General features: G+C 44.0%; 1 protein-coding gene across 1 annotated transcript in view; it reads right to left on the bottom strand.

Moving 5' to 3' along the window:
• Positions 1-1,935: 1,935 nt before the first annotated feature.
• Positions 1,936-18,274, bottom strand: part of LOC116707307 (cytoplasmic aconitate hydratase-like) — a 32,311-nt gene continuing 15,972 nt past the window's right edge. The window contains 9 exon segments of the mRNA XM_032544624.1: positions 1,936-3,735; positions 3,831-4,016; positions 6,930-7,052; positions 7,586-7,733; positions 8,590-8,732; positions 9,008-9,112; positions 9,211-9,335; positions 15,259-15,415; positions 16,188-16,272. Of these exon segments, the coding sequence (XP_032400515.1) occupies positions 3,619-3,735; positions 3,831-4,016; positions 6,930-7,052; positions 7,586-7,733; positions 8,590-8,732; positions 9,008-9,112; positions 9,211-9,335; positions 15,259-15,415; positions 16,188-16,272 (1,189 nt within the window). The 3' untranslated portion in view covers positions 1,936-3,618.

The raw sequence follows: 18,274 nt of genomic DNA, 5'->3' as shown, positions 1-18,274 counted from the left end.
GATCCCCAGGCTCAGAGGACTCATCTCATAGACTTAATGTCGGTCACACGGAGATCCACTGGTAAGAGGTAATGAGGTGTAACCACGTATCAGCGGATTGAAATGGCTCACGTTACTGTGTCGCGTTAAGAGTTCACTTCATTTAATATTCTATGCTCGCGGGTTATGACTTCAAGCCACGTAAAGTCACCACTAGCGTCAGCTAGCCGCTAGCTGATAATAGCAATTACTAGACTGCGACACATTTTGGGCTTCATTGAACAAACTTAACCTGTAACAGTACACAATCATAAGTGTATTTTTTTTAATTACAATGTGTGGAATTACTTAACGTTGCCTATATATATATTTATTTCTATTCCTCACAGCGTCATCAACACGGGTCGCCATTGTTATTTATGTGTGTGTCGTCCAAACCGTAACCGGGAGTACGACCACCTGGTCCGAGTTCCCGGGTAGTGAGTCACGGGTTTTGACTGCCGTTGCAGGACACTTTTACGGGTAGAAGGTTGTGAAAACACGAGTTACGGGGTTGCCTGGAACGCAGCATTAGGATTGGGATTGGTTTAAAGAAATGAAAATCAACCCCCTCCTATCCAGGAGTGCCTGATCCTGTCCTAAAGAATACATACGGGTATTGCTCTATGTGGGTGTTCACGTTGACCCTGTCGAGCTAAATCTCGGGTGCCCTTAAAAGGCTACGGTTGGGTTTTCTAATGTGTGATAAGCAGCAGCAATGGACTTAAAGGGAACTGAAGTCTGTGTGGTTTTCAAAGGTTTTGAATAATTCAAATGCACATTTGCAAGTCCAGCACGGCCTCTGCTGTGTCTTTGTGTGGTGTGTGTGTGTGTGTGTGTGTGTGGTGTGTGTGTGTGTGTGTGTGTGTGTGTGTGTGTGTGTGTGTGTGTGGTGTGTGTGTGTGTGTGTGTGGGTCATGCCTGTGGGCAACACGTCCAGCTGGCTTTTTTTTTTTTTTTCTTTATGTCAAATTCACTCCTCCCCCACACCGGCTTCATTCATCCCTGTGTGTTTTAGGTGAAACCTGAACCGCGGAGCAAAGATCCCACAGAGGAGAGGCTGCTGGATGACTTCAGGAAATGGACATGAGAATAGTCAATCTGCAAAATCTGGTAATACTCCAGTAATAAAAGGAAAGAGTACTTCAATCTAGAGTAGCACGGGATTAACCCCCTTTCTGTTGTCCTTGGGTCAAATTGACCCGTTCACAAAACACTTTCTATAATCAGGACTATGACAAAAGTGAGCTGAAAAAAGTGACAAATCCTGAAAGAAAGCCTACAAAAACGGAGAAAAAATATCAACGAAAAACATTTTTTTTTTTTTTTTGTTGTTTAAATGCTGAAAAAGTGACCAACGAAATCGAAAATGACCCCAAAAAACCCATCGGAAACATTGGAAAAAGCGACAAAATATAGGAATAAAATTGACCAAAAAACGTCAAGAAAAGTGTAGAAGAAGAACACCAAAATGTTGAAATTTCAACCCCCCCCCCCCCCCCCCCCCCCAAAAAAAAAAAAAAAAGTTGCAGGTCGACAGGAAGACAACACAGAGTTAGCCCCGCCCCAATTTCCCAGGGTTTTTCCATTTCTTCTGTAGGTAGAGAGTGCCTTAGAAACTCACTTTCTTCTCAAAAACAAGCAAAAAAATAGTCCGCGAGTACTCCGGGATCAGCAGAGTACGAACCGCCGGAGTCATATTTCTGGAATTTCAAAGCTTTGTGGACTATTTAAGGTTGGCTCATATTCTCCAGTGTAAAAAACATAAATAAATAAAAAAAAAAAAGCATGCCAGCGCAGTCTTGCAGATGACTATGTGCTGGCACAGTACAGTTATGATAGATAAATCCAATTAAAATACACATTAAAACTTAAGGATGCTGAAATGAATGACCGGAAAAGTACCACAAAAAACATAAATAATCACATTTTATTCGGTTTGCCAGGTAATCAGTTAATGCATTCAGACAGCGTGTGGCACTTGATGATCAAAATGATAAGTGTTTTAGGTAAAAGGGCAGGGAACAAACATGGGAATCAAGGCGATCATATATGCAGTTATTAAGGCAGTCAATAACATCATGACGACGTTTGGAATGGCTGAAGAACCGACGGGCGTGTTACCGTTAGCCCGTGGCGGGGTCGTCGGGATGGAAACAGCTGAGCGATGTGCAACATAACCATTACTGTGTGAAAGTATATCACCAGCGTGCTTTAATAGTACACACTCAAAGTGTTCCTTTGTTTTTAAAAAAGGTCCTGCACCACCGATATTATAACCCACATAATCCCTGAGTTAACAACCCCCCACGTGCTCCATACAGGAGCTTTACATCATGTTACAAGACCCCCCCCCCCCCCAGTCACGGGAGAGCTGAATCTCTGAGCACATCAAGGACTTCTCATCCGCGTTGGTTTAAAGTGAACAATACATTATTGAATGTCAACATTGGTCCTTGTTTTGAACGATTTCAGCGTCATTACAACGTGGGTCTTTTTAGTCATTTCTAACCAGGGACACAGGCATGGCTGTGGACTTTTGATCCATGGTCCCAGGCTTTTGTCTTCCCTGCCTTTGCTGCGTGTATTGCACATCACTGCCCCCTGCTGATTGGTGGAACAGTGTCAAACTATTAACTGGAGGACGTGTCTACGTCGTCTCCTCATGCACAGGAACTACACATGACCCCCGCTCTATGCCGCTACTGAAGGTCCAAAGACCGCAGTTTCACAGTATTGCAATGACGGCTATAAATGGGTTACTTTTTTTCCATGGAACACAACGTATTTTAGCTTTAAAAGCACCGCTCACTGGCAGAGAGAGGGAGTTCTGAACTGCACTCTCTGTGCAGCTCATACCTTAGGAACGGTAGGACTGAACCTTTTTTTTTGTGTGTGGTTTTACAGGCGAGACTTTTCCAAATTTTGGTACACCAGGTAACCGGTAACCGGCCTGTGCCTAGATGCACAGTAAGTAGACTGGCTTTCTTCTGCTTTAAGGGCCTACGACGGCTCCTGCGATTGGCCGGTTCGTGGTCTCTGATGCTGGTGGAGACCGTTGAGAATGAAAAAAACATACTAAATCATGTGGGGAAAAACTCATCTAACAACAAGACCTCCACTTTAACCCATGCTCACTGTGATCCCCGTGCATTACGTAGATAGAGCAACCCAACGCAATATTTACAAGGTGAACATTCCCACAGTTATGGGGGGGTGGGGGGGGGTGGAATGAATTACTTGAGGTTGACAGGATAACCTACTACGTAGTACTACTGACTGAGCACTGCAGTTTGAATCATAACAGCTCTAGAGAGTGGATGTAAACATAACTGCTAAAGACCTAAAAGACAAATGTAAGACCCACATTGTAATGACATCTGCAACTTATATATATATATATATATATCCATCTCTCCAAAAATAGCAGGGTTTCTGGCTGTAAATGAGCTCTTTACAAATGGCCGTACTTGGACACTGATTGGACGTTATTCTTCTGTAAACTGCTACATGAACTCCCTACCCTGACTTCCTGTTAGATTGCAGCTGGGAATTAGGGAATGACACGCGTTGCTCCGGCTCTCCGCCGCGCTCGGCCCGTTAGTTTTCGGACATCTTGCGGATCATGTAGTTGAGGATGCCCCCGTGGCGGAAGTAGGTCAGCTCCACGTCCGTGTCGAACCTCATCCGCACCTGGAAGGTCTTCCCGGTGTCGAGCTGCGGCGGCAGAGACAGACAACATCAAGCATCACAGCATGACGACGCGACCTGGACGGCACAAATCGGGTCCCTGCTCCGTCCGAACCACCAACCTTGACGTCGACGATCATCCGGGGCGTGAGCTGCTCGGGGACGACGACGGTGTAGCGCTCCCGGCCGGTCAGCCCCAGGCCGTCGGCGGTGTCTCCGTCCAGGTACTCCAGGGGGATCACGCCCATCCCGACGAGGTTGCTGCGGTGGATCCGCTCGTAGCTCTCCGCCACAACCGCCTTAATACCCTGAAAACGAAGCGGCTCATTGGTCACCAATTAAAAACACTTCTCCCGCGGGTTCATTCGGCTCGTCGCGTGACCAAAAAGGCCTCTGTGGTCTAGCGTGGTCCGAGATCTCGAAGTCTATTTCCAGATGACACGCAATGGCTACAGTACCTCACCTTGACTCTGTTAAGTGTACCTCAAGTGTGCAAACCTTCTACTTTATTTTATTTTATGGTATTTTTTTCCTGCTGTCTAGCGTTTTTTTGTTGTTGTTGCTTTTTTTGTTAAGGAGTTGCGGGGGGGCTAAAAGGAGGGCTCTATTCTTTACTTAATGTCTGTCTTCTTTTACACTGTATGTGCCCTTTGATAGAAAAGTTTAGTAAAGATGTTATTTAAAAAAAAAAAAATGCTGACAACTACATGTATCCCAAGGTCGCAGACCTAAAAATAAGACTTTTAAAGACCCTTTGGTTTAAAATCACAGAGAATGCAGGCGCTTCATGTTCATACTAAACTGCGAAAGTATGAACACATAATGGAAAATCAATAGGAACAATAAGGCCTATAGTTATGTATTATTAAATTACATTTGTCATTACTCCCTGCAGTATTCAACACTAGTTCCTGACAAGACAGTTAACACCTGAATCGGATAAGCGGCAGAACATGGATCGATTGAGCAACACAAAATGAATTAAGTTTACTAATTTGACATTATGAGTCGCTTGCTGTAGCATTCGGGACAGTGTTTGCTACAGGTCTAATTTAATTTATAATTTATACTCCTTTATTGATCGGGGGTATCAAAAAACGGGGAAATTACAATGTACCCTCTTTTGTTATTACACAATACACACAGGCCTGACACACACACACACACACGCACACGCACACACACACACACACACACACACACGCTCAGGTCCTACACATGCACTAATGGGGAGATGTCAGGGTGAGTGTGTGTGTGGGGGGGGGGGGGGGGAGGAGGTCGGTGCCTTGCTCAAGAGCACCTTGGCAGAGCCCGGGAGGTGAACTGGCATCTCTACAGCTACCAGTCCACACTCAGTACTTTGGTCCGAACGGGGACTTGAACCAGCGACCCTCCGGTTCCCAACCCACCTCCCTACGGACTGAGCTGACTGAAAGAGCAATCCCCCTTCCAGATTCTAGGTGTGCAACGTCTCCTGACAGCCCATCATCACGCGAGACATTTATAAAATGTGTCTAAATGTATCCACATTTGTTATAGAATTACCATTTTGAAGTCTGAAAGTGCCAACATTGAATTCAGCATCCCCTAAAACCTCTTAAACCACTCCAGTATTGTAGAAAGTGATCGCACGGTGCAAAAACTGTTGTCGATCTGGCCGATTCTGCTAATTCTGCTACTGCTCGACATATGAAAATTAGCATTCGTCATTTCCCGTACGCTGGGGACCCGTACTACACATTTCTGAGATAACACGTTGGTGTACTCAGCATTTCCGGGTTCACGATGGGGCTCTGCGGGCTGGCTACTAGACTAATTGTTCTAGACCAGGGGTCTTCAACAGGGGGTACTGCATGGGGGTCGCGAAAGTTTTGGTTGATTAGACTTTTTTATATATGCCCACCCTACTCACTGGGCCTCGCACATGTTTAAAATAAAAACATGAATATATGAACCTGTGTATTATTTGAGTATGTTAGCATTGAATGCACAATAACAAGGTACATTTACACATGGCACTATAGGACCAGTTTTATACAATATATATATATATAATTAGGGGGTCCCCGCTCCATCTCGCCATCAGTTTGGGGGTCCTTGGCCTGGAAAACGTTGAAGACCCCTGGTCTAGACTATTGTGAATTAAATGCAGGACTGGAAATTAAATTCCAAAAACCATTTTTAGCAAAAAGTCTCACTTACTTACTTTTTTTTGTTTCTGAGTCTACATGTTCACCCTCTCGACCTGATAATGAGTTTCCTTACATGCCGAGAAGACTTCATCCAATGAGATGGATTTATTCACTTGCAAAATATGAGTGCGTATTTCCTGATCCTCACCAGTGTGACGAGTGCCTTGTTGTTGTTTTTTTAAAGTTCTTGATACAAATCTGCATAAAGAGACATTTGAATATTTTGCTCGTGACTACTGAGTCACTCGATACTAAGACTTTTTTTTTTTTTTTTTTTTTTAAGCATCAGGCTCGTTGGAGATGAGCCACGTCTATGCAGATCGATCACCGGCTGCTGCATGCTGGGTAAAATTTGTGTCCCACTCGCTCTGATTATGCACACGTGGGCGACGATGACCTCACGAGATCAAGGCGGCTGCAGGTTTGAGCACGCCGCGCGGTTGCTTTTTTTTTTTTGTTTTTTTTTATACCAACTGGAAGACCCAGGGCATGCTGGGAAACGCAGGCCTCTGAGCCGATTGGTTCAGAATCGACTCAACATGATGACGTTGCGTAGACTTTTCATTAAATCTTTAATCGGAGGGATTTTAATTGTCAGTCGTCTGATGCATGTTGACAAATGTTGCTAATAGTGACGTTTAGAAGTCAGGGTGATTAAATCCGTTCAGATCACGGATCATCTACAGTCTGTTGATGATTATTATTATTATTATTATTATTATTATTATTATTATTATTAGGGGTCAAACCAAAGCGGCAGAACCCGTCTATGTCTGTTTAAGTTATTATTATTGTTTGTTGTCTGCTGCGTCGGCTCAATTGAGCTATGTCTAGCTCAATTCATATGAGCTAGACATATGAAACTTGGGGGAATAAGTGGAAACGGTGTGCATGTGCTTCTATAGAAATATGAACCCAATCGGCCACACGGTGGCGCTGTAATTAAGGTCTCAAAATGCCCATGTGTTCCATCTCATTAAACCTCAGTGCTAACTGTAGCTGGACCAGAGAGAACATGTTGACCCTCACCAGCAGGAAGGGGCCCTTGGCCGCCCAGTCCCTGGAGCTGCCCGAGCCGTACTCCTTGCCCGCGAGAACCAGCAGAGGGACGCCGGACTGCCGATATCTCTCCGCAGCATCAAACACATCCAGCTGGACAAACAGGGCACAGTATGCAAGAGTTAGTCCATGAAAAAAACAGCTCGTCCAGATTACACGACGCGAGGCAACCCTGAGGTCTTTGACCCTCCGGTTGTCCTCGGGGGGTCAAATTGACCCGTTTACATAAGAACTATTTGGGGCCTTTCCACCTTTATTTAATCAGAACTATGACCAAAGAATGTAGTAAAAAAAAAGCTTCAAAAACGCAGGAAAGATTCAGCAAACACGCTGAAAAAAGTGACCAAACTAAATCAGAAAAATCGCCAAAAGGGGACAAAAACTTGTTAAAAAGAAGTGATAAAAAAAAAGGCAAATGTGAGAAAAATCTGGTTAAAACAAACTACAAAAACGTAATAAAAGTGACAAAAAAATTGGAAAAAAAAAATCTACAAAAACACGGAGAAAAATGTAGGACAAAAACTTGTCAAATTGTCCAAATTTCGGCCCAGAAAACACCCAAAGTTGCAGGTCAATGGGGTTAAACATTTGAATGAGATTTGGTAAGAGGTGTGCTGCCCGCTGACCGTTTCTCCGGTTGGCAGGTGGAGGGTTTGGGGCGCCTGCTTGTTGAGGAACTTGTTAAAGAGGCGGATGTTGGCGAACGTCCCTCTGGCCATGACATCGTCGTTGCCGCGCCGCGAGCCGTACGAGTTGTAGTCCCGGGGGCTCAAACTGTCGGAAGACAAAGAGCGTTAATGGACGGACACGGCGCCTCCTAACTGTGATAACAGGAAGGACATAAAAGGACACATTTAAAACTAGATAGGACCATTTCCTGTTCAGTGGGTTATATAAACTGAACTGAAATTTAAATCAGAGAAGTAGTCTAAGTCTAGTGACGGTTATTGCCACTGTTCATCACTCCCCCCCCCCCCCCCCCCCCCCCTCAACCGGCCCCGTCAGAAACCACCTACCAAGAGCCTGGGTCTGTCCCAGGTTTCTCCCTAAAAACCCTCGCCACTGTCACGCTAAATGCTTGCTCTTGGGGGAATTACTAGAACTGTTGGGGCTTTGTAAATTATAGGGCGTGGTCTAGACCTACTCGATCTGTAAAGTGTATTGAGATAACGTTTGTTATGATTTGACACTATAAATAAAACTGAATTGAATTAAAAGTGTTGCTTTTTTGAATGGAGTCTGGTGGGTTTAGCGCTAGCAACTTCAGAGCCGTTTCTGTTAAAAACAGAAAGGTCTTAGAGATGTTTTAAAGGTCTATCTCAGAAGGGATCATGTCCAAAATGTTATCAGACACTAATAATAATAATCTGAGTCTGTCAGCGGCAAAACAAGCACTTTTGTGAAGGTAAACACAAGCTGGACAGTTGCCCTGATAACTAAACATTGTGGCTTGTTCCCCCGCTGCCGATTGCAGCGATCTCTCTTAATACTGGACCCATGTTAGAGATGGTAGTTCCCATCAGTCACTTAGACACAAAGACATGGGAACATGGGGTCCAGGTTGAAAAAAAAAAACGGTAGTTCCCCTTTAAAGCTCGGATGAAATGTTGAAAGCAGTGAGGACGCCCACCCCCTGTTGGTCAGGTAGCGGGCCGCAGAGCTGTTCCTGGCAATGTTCCCGGCAGGAGAAATGTGGTCCGTGGTGACGGAGTCCCCGAGGTTCAGCAGCACGTATGCGTCATGTATGGACTTGGGTGGCTTCAGCTCCATGGTCTGCGTAAAGAAAAAAAACAAAACAATAAAAATGTAAATTTCACATTTATTTCCATTGTGTCAGAATACGCGTTTTCATTGCCATTGCAAATTGGGGTTAGTCTGACATTTACAAACACAAAAATCAAAAGTGGACTTGCTCTAAATCATCATTATGTCCTAGCAAGTAAGTGGAAAATACAATAGTAGATTTAATGACCTAATGGCAGCCTTGGACTTAACTAATTATAGTTGTTCCATGTGTTTAGGGGGATTGGTGCATATTTTCTATTTACCAAACCGTCGAAGAACGGCGGTGACTTGATGTAGGTGGACTTGGGATCCCAGGTATACAGCTTGTCAGAGGGAGCCACCAGAGAGTTCCAGCGTTCGTTCACTTTCTGAAACAAAACAACACAGCAAGATCCCAAAAGATTCAAACACACTGTTGGAACGCTTGCCCATTTTTATTTCCCCAACAGACTAAAGGTTACGCTACCTCGATCTTCTCATAGACTTCTTTGAACATGGACGGGATGACAAAGGTTCTCTCCACAGCCTGGATCTCCTCCCGTGTGGGCCAGATGTCCCTCAGGAAAATGTCTTTGCCTTCAGAGTCAACGCCTACAGAGGACACGAGGGCGGGAATAAGAAAACGTCAAACGACCTTTGGGTAATGCATCGAGCACAGCAGTTATTTGGGCTGTGAAGCTAAACACCAAAGATTTAAAATCACAAGTTTCAATCAACACCAAGGCTGACCTGATGACATCACACAAAATGCAAAGAATGAAGAGTCAAGCTAAGCAAGTCTAGAAGCATTTCTGTAGTAAAGGGAAGACTGGAAGTTCAGAGTAGACTCATCTTCAAAGACTCCACCCATCCTGGCCATCACCTCTTCAACCTAGAGACCTTTTTCACAACACACAGATTGATGTGCCATAGTAGGAAAAGCACTGGTGTATTCACATTCCACTGAGGAGAGGCCCTGGTATTGTGTATGCGGGCTCACTGAAATAGCTTAAGGTACACTTGATGGAACGGAGTCATCGTTATAAATTTCAGTTGTGCTTTTCCCATCATGAAGAGTCAAAATGTCTGCCATGAAAAAGGTATATTAACCCTCTGGGAGGCCCGAACACACACCTCCAGATTCAGGTACCGTTTTTACAAGCACTTTCGTCCAGTGATGCTGCTACACACCTGTACATATGCAACAATGTGCAATGTGCTATATATTTTGTACTTACAATGACAAAGTGGATGCCGATTCTAGACAGAAAACATTCTGACTGTTTAAAAAGCGCCAGTTATTGAGCTTGGAACGGAGGTACGATGCAAATCTCAGTAACGCAAAACCAAGTAGCTGAGAAGAAGAAACCATCAAGTAAAGTACAAACCCTTAAACTCTTGTCTAGAGTTGGGTTTGCTCCCTCGGTTGCTGTGGCCACTGACTGGCTACGAGGTCCACATCATTTAGCATTGAAACTGGCAATGGAGGTCAGTTCCCTCGACTACAATGACAAGTGGCTGGGACCGCATCCAATAATCGAAACTTAAGGGGTCTTTCGGAATCGTGGGCTATCCAGGCATCTGCACCACCTGTTGCAGCAGCAGAAGGGGAAGTCCAGCTTACGGAGTTCAGCGAGCAAAAACTGGACTCAAGCATGCTGACATTGTTTGGAAAATGCAGCATGGTCAAGAGGGTCTTGAGACGGGTTTGAACTTCAAACAGGATATCTTGGCTAAAAGCAAAGGCAAGTGTTAAGGCGGAGTTATGCTTCTGCAGGGGCTCTAGGCAGAGTTTTTACCATAGCCTACATAAGTGGCCTAAGGGTTCAAAATGAACAGGTGTCTGCGTAGTTCTAGCACATGTCTTTAAGGCCCTGACACACCGGCCAGACGGCCGACCCTCAGCAGAAAAGGCATTTGGACTGATCGTTCTCCCCGAGTTGGTCAAAAAAGTGCCTCGAACACACCAAAGCAATGAGATGTAATATGTCTCCATTACAGCAGGCGGCACTAATCTGTATTGTCGCCAAAAAATGAAAACCATGGGTCTGGTTTCTGTGGAAATTCAAAGCCAGACTGTCGTGGCGGCTTGTTCAGAATAGGATCTCATATTTTACTATATCTTACTCATTGAAACGTGTTTCTGAAAACATTTTAAGGAGAAACAGGCCGGGCAGCTTCTGAATCGGTCTTTATTTCAGATCAACGAAGGTCAGTTTAAAAGAGTTGTCAGATTTTGAGAGACTCTGGTCCCGCTCATCCCGCTCCTCGTTTCCGGGTTGGCGCTCCACCAATCAGATTGGCCATTTGAGTCCAACTGTCGACAGTGCCCGCCTTCCAACTGGTTATGTCAGGTCGGCCAAAAGGAAGGCTGACGGCCACTCCCGACCTCGCCAGACTGTTGGACGGCCGATTATCGGGTTGGTGTGTCACGTGTGTGTGTATGCATGGGGAGTGTGTAGTCGAGCTGGGGAGAGAGTGACGGGGATTAGCTTTGAAGCAAGTACTGACTCGGAGGCACAGTGAGTGTCTCCCCCGTGCTTTCTGTAGCAGGAAAAGTTAAGCCTCTCCTTAATTGCACGTTTACGGTGAAGGAGATCCCGGAAATGAGTAGTGGAAAATACAATGCTACCAAGCCACGGCCCAAAAGATCAGAGTTGTCGCCGCGACGTGTAGTCACATCTTTTTAAGAGGCGCAGGTCAGGCTACGGCGAAGGGTCTGTCAATACACGTAACAACGTACATATCCACAGCGTCGATTTAGCGCAAGAGCATAATTTGGCCTTTAGTGGTGGAGAAACAGCAGCCACAGCAGGACATCGGAAGACATGCCAAAGCGGGCAAAACAAGGACTTTGGACAAGGTGAGAGGACTTTGGGAAGAGGAAATTCAGCTGGAAAGAGCTATGGGAAAAGGAAGGACGTGACATTAGCGTCCATGCGAGAGCGGTCTGTGGCGTGCTCACAAACTCCAAAAAACGTGAACCAGTGGCTTGATGCAGACCCAGTGTGTCCACTTGGCGGGAAAAAAAGCAAGCTTCAAAGATCCTCTAATCCTGCAAAACAGGCAGGAGTCTGTGTGTCTGTGCATGTGAGTGTTGTAGGCGGTCGGAGAGTCCCGTATAGTAAACGTAGCAAACTACTAGTAAACACTAGGGGTGTGCAAAAAAAAAATGGATTCAAAAATCGCAATTCAAGCTCTAATGATTCACAGAATTCTTCTAAACATTTTTTTTCACGGTAAGTCTACTGCGATCACGCGATACTTTATCGATCCCAAAGGGAAATTCAAGGTCCCAGTAGCTCGCAGACATCACAACATACATCATAACAAGATTCCGGCTTTCTTTTCCCGCTTCTCTGTAAAATTAAGTTAATTAAGCTGCCATCAAGCGTAGTCAGAAATGTCGAGATCTGTAGAGGGTCTGACAGAAGCAATAATTGTGAAATATATAGTCTGCTCGCGCTATGTTGCGGGGGTCTCACAAATGACAGTCCCGTGGCCACAGAAGAGCCAGATTGCTTACACTGGACTGTGGATTTAATAACTAAGGTACAGTCTTGCCACCGTTGACTGGGTTTGATTATATTTTGTTGTCTTTGAAAATGGTTGATCGCTAAGTTCAGTAGGAGTTTTGGTCCAGCTGCTCTTTGTGGGGAGGCAGACTAGCGTATTCTGTTGGATGCACAGTTCAAAATAGGAGATTTATTGTGTTTCCATCTTAAGTGCACAGCTCACAAACCCTTTTGGATGTGGTCTCGACGGGCTCCTTTTTTGGGGGGGGGGGGGGGGTTTCAAACTAAAAGAAAGCTAGAGCTGCTGCCTGAGCAGTGAGGCAGAGGACGGGATGCGCTGCCTGAGAAAATGTTAAAGATGGTCGACAGTCAGTCACTTTTGCACTTGCTCATTCTTAAAGGAAGGAGAGAGTGGAGGGCCGATTGTGTGAGTTCAGTGGAGCGGACAGCTTGAAGAGACAGGCGCTACAAGAGAGCGTCTCGGACAGAGGGTGAGTACAGGTGCAGCGGCCATGGGCAGTATGAGAAAAGTAAAGTTTTTTGAATAAAAAGCATGCAAACATGTTCTAGAAGGAACACAAAATACAAGTAGGAGCCTGAAAATGCGCATGATACACTAGGTCCCCTTGGAACTGACATTCAGATGCATTGCAACCACAATAGTCACTATTGCATTCACGGACTAACCCTGAAAGGGATCTCTTTAAATCAATCAAGCGGTTTGGTGAATCAGATTGTAACAGGGGTGATGGGAAAATGTCATTTTACAATCCAAAAGACGGTAGCCAACGCAACAGCATCCCATTGTGAAAATACACTTCTACACAGTCCATGTTTGGCCTAGGGCTGGGCGATATGGACTCGTATCTTGGTATTTTTCGGCGGCTGACACACACACACACACACACACACACACACACACACACACACTTTACAAAGTGTTATATGAGATGTCACAACCCTCACGTGTTTTAATAAACAGACTGTCAAAATAAAATGCAAAGACAGGGTTTCCTTCCCTGAATATACAGCTTCAGGAGATGAAAGATGATCTAAAATAAATATAATATAGATCTAAAACAAAAGTCCCATCTCTAAGAAAGCTCCTTTAGTTGTTTTCAACAACAATAAGACTGATTAAAAGAGGGATGGAGAGGACACAAAACTTTCTTAAACCATAACGCCGATTGTTCCCGTGCCATTCTCTGGTTTATCAGTGAAGAGTCTGTACTCTCAGAGCTGACTCCTTCAGGGTTTTTCCTGCAGGATCTCATGTACTGTATGTCTGTATCGTCACTACTCTGCCTTTTTATGAGCTACGATAATCTGGCCATGGGTCCCAGCTCTCTCCCGGGTCCAACAGGCGTCGTCTTGCATGCCAGAACTGAAGTTACATCCACCAACAACCAACAAAAATAGCACAAATGCAACTTTTCCATTCATGGTTAACAAAATCCAGCTGTGCAAATAACATCTAAAACTGTAGACAAATGTCAGCAGTGTGGACCGGTGTCTCTCCACGTTGCGGGAGGGTATGAGTGGCCGGGGGCGGAGCAAGGAAATTGAAGTTTCCAGCAGCAGTTTTGGCAAGAATACAGCATAAGATAACAATAACAGTGATAATAATAATAGCAATGAGACTGTTGTCAATAAAAAAATTTAAATTATAATAAATTATCAGTCTTCCCGTAGACCAACACTTAGTTTTTCTGGGTTCAACATTTTGATTTAAAACCTCCTTAAGATTGTTTTTGTTTGTTGTTTTGAAGTTCTTGAAGCTTTCTCCGACTTTTGTCGTCACTGTTCAATGTTTCCTAACTTTTCCCGAAGTTCTTTCTCACCTTTTACAACGTCTTTGTCGATTTTTCTTCTGCATTTTTGTTGTTGTTTTTTTTCCCCCCTGCATTTTTCTTCTTCTTAAAATGATATGAAATGAAATACAGCCTTCACTTTCTGCTAGGTTGCTGCAGTGTGGAATGACAGGTGTGAGGGGTTGTGGGCGACGCTGACAGAGCGTGACCACTCTAACCGGTATGCGTAGTGACGCATGCCCGCGGGGCCGACAGCCAGGACCAAGCAGGCATGGGCAACCGCTGATGGCTTCTCCGAGTGTCTGCAGGAAAGGCGCAGAGGCTGGCGGCGCTTTTGCAGTCGCTGCTAAAAAATACCAGCTCATCAATCAAAAGCAGTGGTGGAGTACAGCACCGATGAATTGGCATTGCACTCGAGTCTTGTCGGACTCACATTGGACAGGGAAAAGAAAAAAAAAGAACAAAAACAGAGGGTTGCTGAATCAGAGCAGTGTTGCCGATACATAGGTTCTACTTGGGCGCCATGACCAGGTAGATTGAGACCTGCCCGGGTAGATGAAATCCAAAGTGCTTTCATCACACAGCCCCTCCCCCTCGTAAAATACTGAGCCGCGTGCATGACAGCGACAGTGCTTCACTTTAAGTTCAGAGGATATCGTTAGCAGTAGCATGTTGCTGGTGGTCTTGTCGTGGGATTAACTGTGCTACTGTCATTAGCAGATGTGAATCGCGCACGCGTCACATTGCGACGAGTGGCATGCGAGATGCTCACGAGAGACTTCTGTGATGTCACACAGTAACCCTAACCCGGTAAAAATGGCCCTACTTAACAAAGTGGGTTCACTGCTGGCTACGAGTTAGCATCAAACACAACAAAGGCCGTCAGTTGACTGGCGCTTTGAGCTAACGTTAGCAATCAAACAACCAGACGAATGCACGACTCACACGTGCACGTGACTCGGATCGGGTAATGACACTGATAAACCGTGGAAACGCCGCGGCCACACCCCTGTCAAAGCTCCCCAACCTTCAATTATTAGAGCGGCATTTAATGCTAGTAGCAGCTAAAGTAGCTTCGAGCCTCAAGCGGCGCTAAGGAGCAGGCTACATTGCCCAATTGCTCGACATAAGGACTAGTGTTGTTTTTTTTCAATGTGTGAGTTATTGCTCTCGTGGTGGTCACCCCCAAAATATTGAAAACCAACTCACCAATGGGTTCTTTCTCAAAGTCTATCCTCACGGTGCCGGCTATAGCGTAGGCGATGACTAGCGGCGGAGAAGCCAGGTAGTTGGCTCTGGTGTTGGGGTGGACTCGCCCTTCGAAGTTCCGGTTCCCTGATAGGACGCCTGCAGCGACCAGGTCTCCCTAAAAGACGAATTAAAGCAAACGTGGCACATTAAATGGGTTGCAACCTTCTCGCCAAGGGACTACAATTTACACTTAGCCAGATGCCTAACACTGGCATGTTCATTAATGTGCGTTGCCATTTGACCCTTGACCCATTTAACACTTTTACAAGAAGAAAAGTGGTACAAATATACATTTTTCTACTTGAAAATCAACGGCCTTGCCTTATTTACGTTGATAAACGTGTATTTCGGACTCAATTCAGAAAATGATTCTGGATATGACCACTTGTGTTTTTTCAAAGATAAGAATGACCACACAGTGGTTGTTTTTTTTTAACATGAATTATAACACAAAATGACAAAAAAAACCAAATCCCACTTCCATTTTTAATTGTGTTTCAGTAGAGACTGATTGCATTCCCTAAACATATACTGTATGTTATCTCAATTGTTTGAAAGGGTCCAGAAAGTTAAGACAACACGAGGGTTAAATGAATAAGTCAAAAGAGGACACGACAGAAAATGATGCATGCGTTTATATTTTGAAATGAGGTGTGCATCTACATGGCTCGTAAATAAAAATCTAAAAAAGGAGAAAAAGAGTAACAGGCAGACTAAAAGGAAAAGAGCAAAGGTGGGTTCGGTGCATTTAATGTTCTTGTGACAGGACATGAAGAGTGAAACGTGCTTGGGGAAAACAACAAGTCAAAGAAGGACGAGAGAGAGAGCTCATGGGTGATTTGAGATGTGAAATGACAGCGGGGGATGATGTAACAGCCTCCGGGTACCTGGGTTATGGCGCTCACCACCGGCTCGGGGAGGGGCCCGCTGTTGCCTATACACGTCATGCAACCGTAGCCGACGACCTCGAAGCTAACGGGAAACACAAAATGATTTCGTTTACAAGGCGAGCACATATCTTCAAAGTGCTTCATAGTGACTTCCGCGGCAGCGCGAGAGACGCCTGGTCATGTCACGTTCGTACTCGAGCCGCTGGATTATGTAAACCAAAACATAGTCACGACAACTGAACGTGATTACTTGTCGACTTCTGGAAAGATGTCGCAATTAGTGAACTCAAACAGTGGGAAAAGGGAAATAAATCCACAGTAAGAACTGTGAAATTTGCCTTAACGCTTTTCCTATTTAGACTTCATATCAGAACACGAGAGAAAATAAGAGTGTACTGGCAAAACGTGACGGGCTGAGTAATTGTTTCTCGATTACTCTGGGGTTTTTTTGCTCATTGGGAGGAGAGATCCTAATCACGGTTACGTTTCGATGAATTGCACAGCTCTAATATGAATCATCGGGAAGTGGTTGACAAGTTCAGCGGTAAACTCCGTGCTCAGTCTAACAGTGGTAACTTTACTTTTATTAACAACGACAGCAGTGAGACTTGAACTTAGTGCTAATATGGTCGTTGCAAGAACGCAATTATTTTTGAATCCAAAGGTTTTATTTCAACCCTTTAATGCTCATGGAAATATTGGATTATACAGGATGTTTGTATCAATGTGATCATGTAACGTACCTTCATTTGTCAGGTATTGGATGAGTCAATAGAGACATTCATCAACATCTAGTTGCATCGATAAACAGGGTCTCGATATCATTTTTCAAAAATGTTTCACATATATTAATATATACTGGAATTGATGTAACATTTCTTACAGCGGTGTCAAGTTTACTTTAAGTAGAAATTTTGGGTATCCATCCATACTTTACTGGAGTTATTATTTTACAGCAGACGTTTTACTACTACTAAATCACATTTCAAGCAATTATATGTACTTTCTACCCATTACATTTAAAAAAAAAAATAGACTCGGTACTCCTATTTCCGTTCGGCTATTTTCATTCCAGCTTCTCATCACAAAAAAAGAAAAGAAAAAGAAAAACACCAAAAAACTAAAACCTATCCAGATAAATCGCGCCATCCATATGTGGATTTTGAATTTTTGAGAATTTGACTGTGGTTGGATGAGAAGTATAAAATATATATATATATATATATATATATATATATATATTTTGGCATTTTTCAAAGTGGTTGGATGGAAAATCAAAACCCAAGTACCACAAGCGAAAAACTCCCCATCGAATTTGAAAAAGCATTTTGATATTATTTTTACTCCCCTCACATTACTTTTGCTTTTATACTTGAAGTAGTTTTGAAACCAGTACTTTTACACTTGAGTAAAAAGCTTGAGTTGATACTTCAACAGACGTCTTTTTTAACCCTAGTATCTATACTTCTACCGGAGTAATGAATGGGAATACTTTTGACACCTCTGATTACAGGTGATTTTAATTCATATTGTCCGTTCTTGTACTCTGACGTTATGTAAAATATACTGTCAATCAAACGGGGCCAATAACTGATTTGTGAGGCAGCCACCAGTTTATGTATTTTCTGAGATTTCTGATTGATTTTTAACCAAGATGTAGTCAGAGGTAGTTTAAAACTGTAATTTCCTTTTACTTATTGGCCAACATTTTTCTTCCTCGGTGGATCCAGTGAACTTTGCTCAGGTGTCAAAAAGTGTGGAACTCAATCCTGTAATCTATGAGTTTGTGAGCCATCTCCACAACAGAGAACATTTTGTTATAAAATCTAAGTAGTAAAAAAAAAGCTAGTAAGGGCACGCGGGTAGCTCAATTGGTAGAGCGGGCGCCCATGTATTTAACCCCAGGTTCGCCCCCCCCCCCCCCCCCCCCCAACCCCCCTTTCATGTCTTCAGCTGTCCTGTCAACATAAAAGGCCTAAAATGCTCCAAAACAATCTTTAAAAAAATAAATAAAAGCTATCATGTGGACTATGTTGAACTTCCCATAGAACATGATTCAGTGTTTCTTTAAGGATTTTCTTTTA

Source organism: Etheostoma spectabile, chromosome 19 (genome assembly GCF_008692095.1).
Source record: "Etheostoma spectabile isolate EspeVRDwgs_2016 chromosome 19, UIUC_Espe_1.0, whole genome shotgun sequence".
Taxonomy (NCBI): Eukaryota; Metazoa; Chordata; class Actinopteri; order Perciformes; family Percidae; genus Etheostoma; species Etheostoma spectabile.
This window is presented reverse-complemented; position numbering and strand designations above follow the sequence as displayed.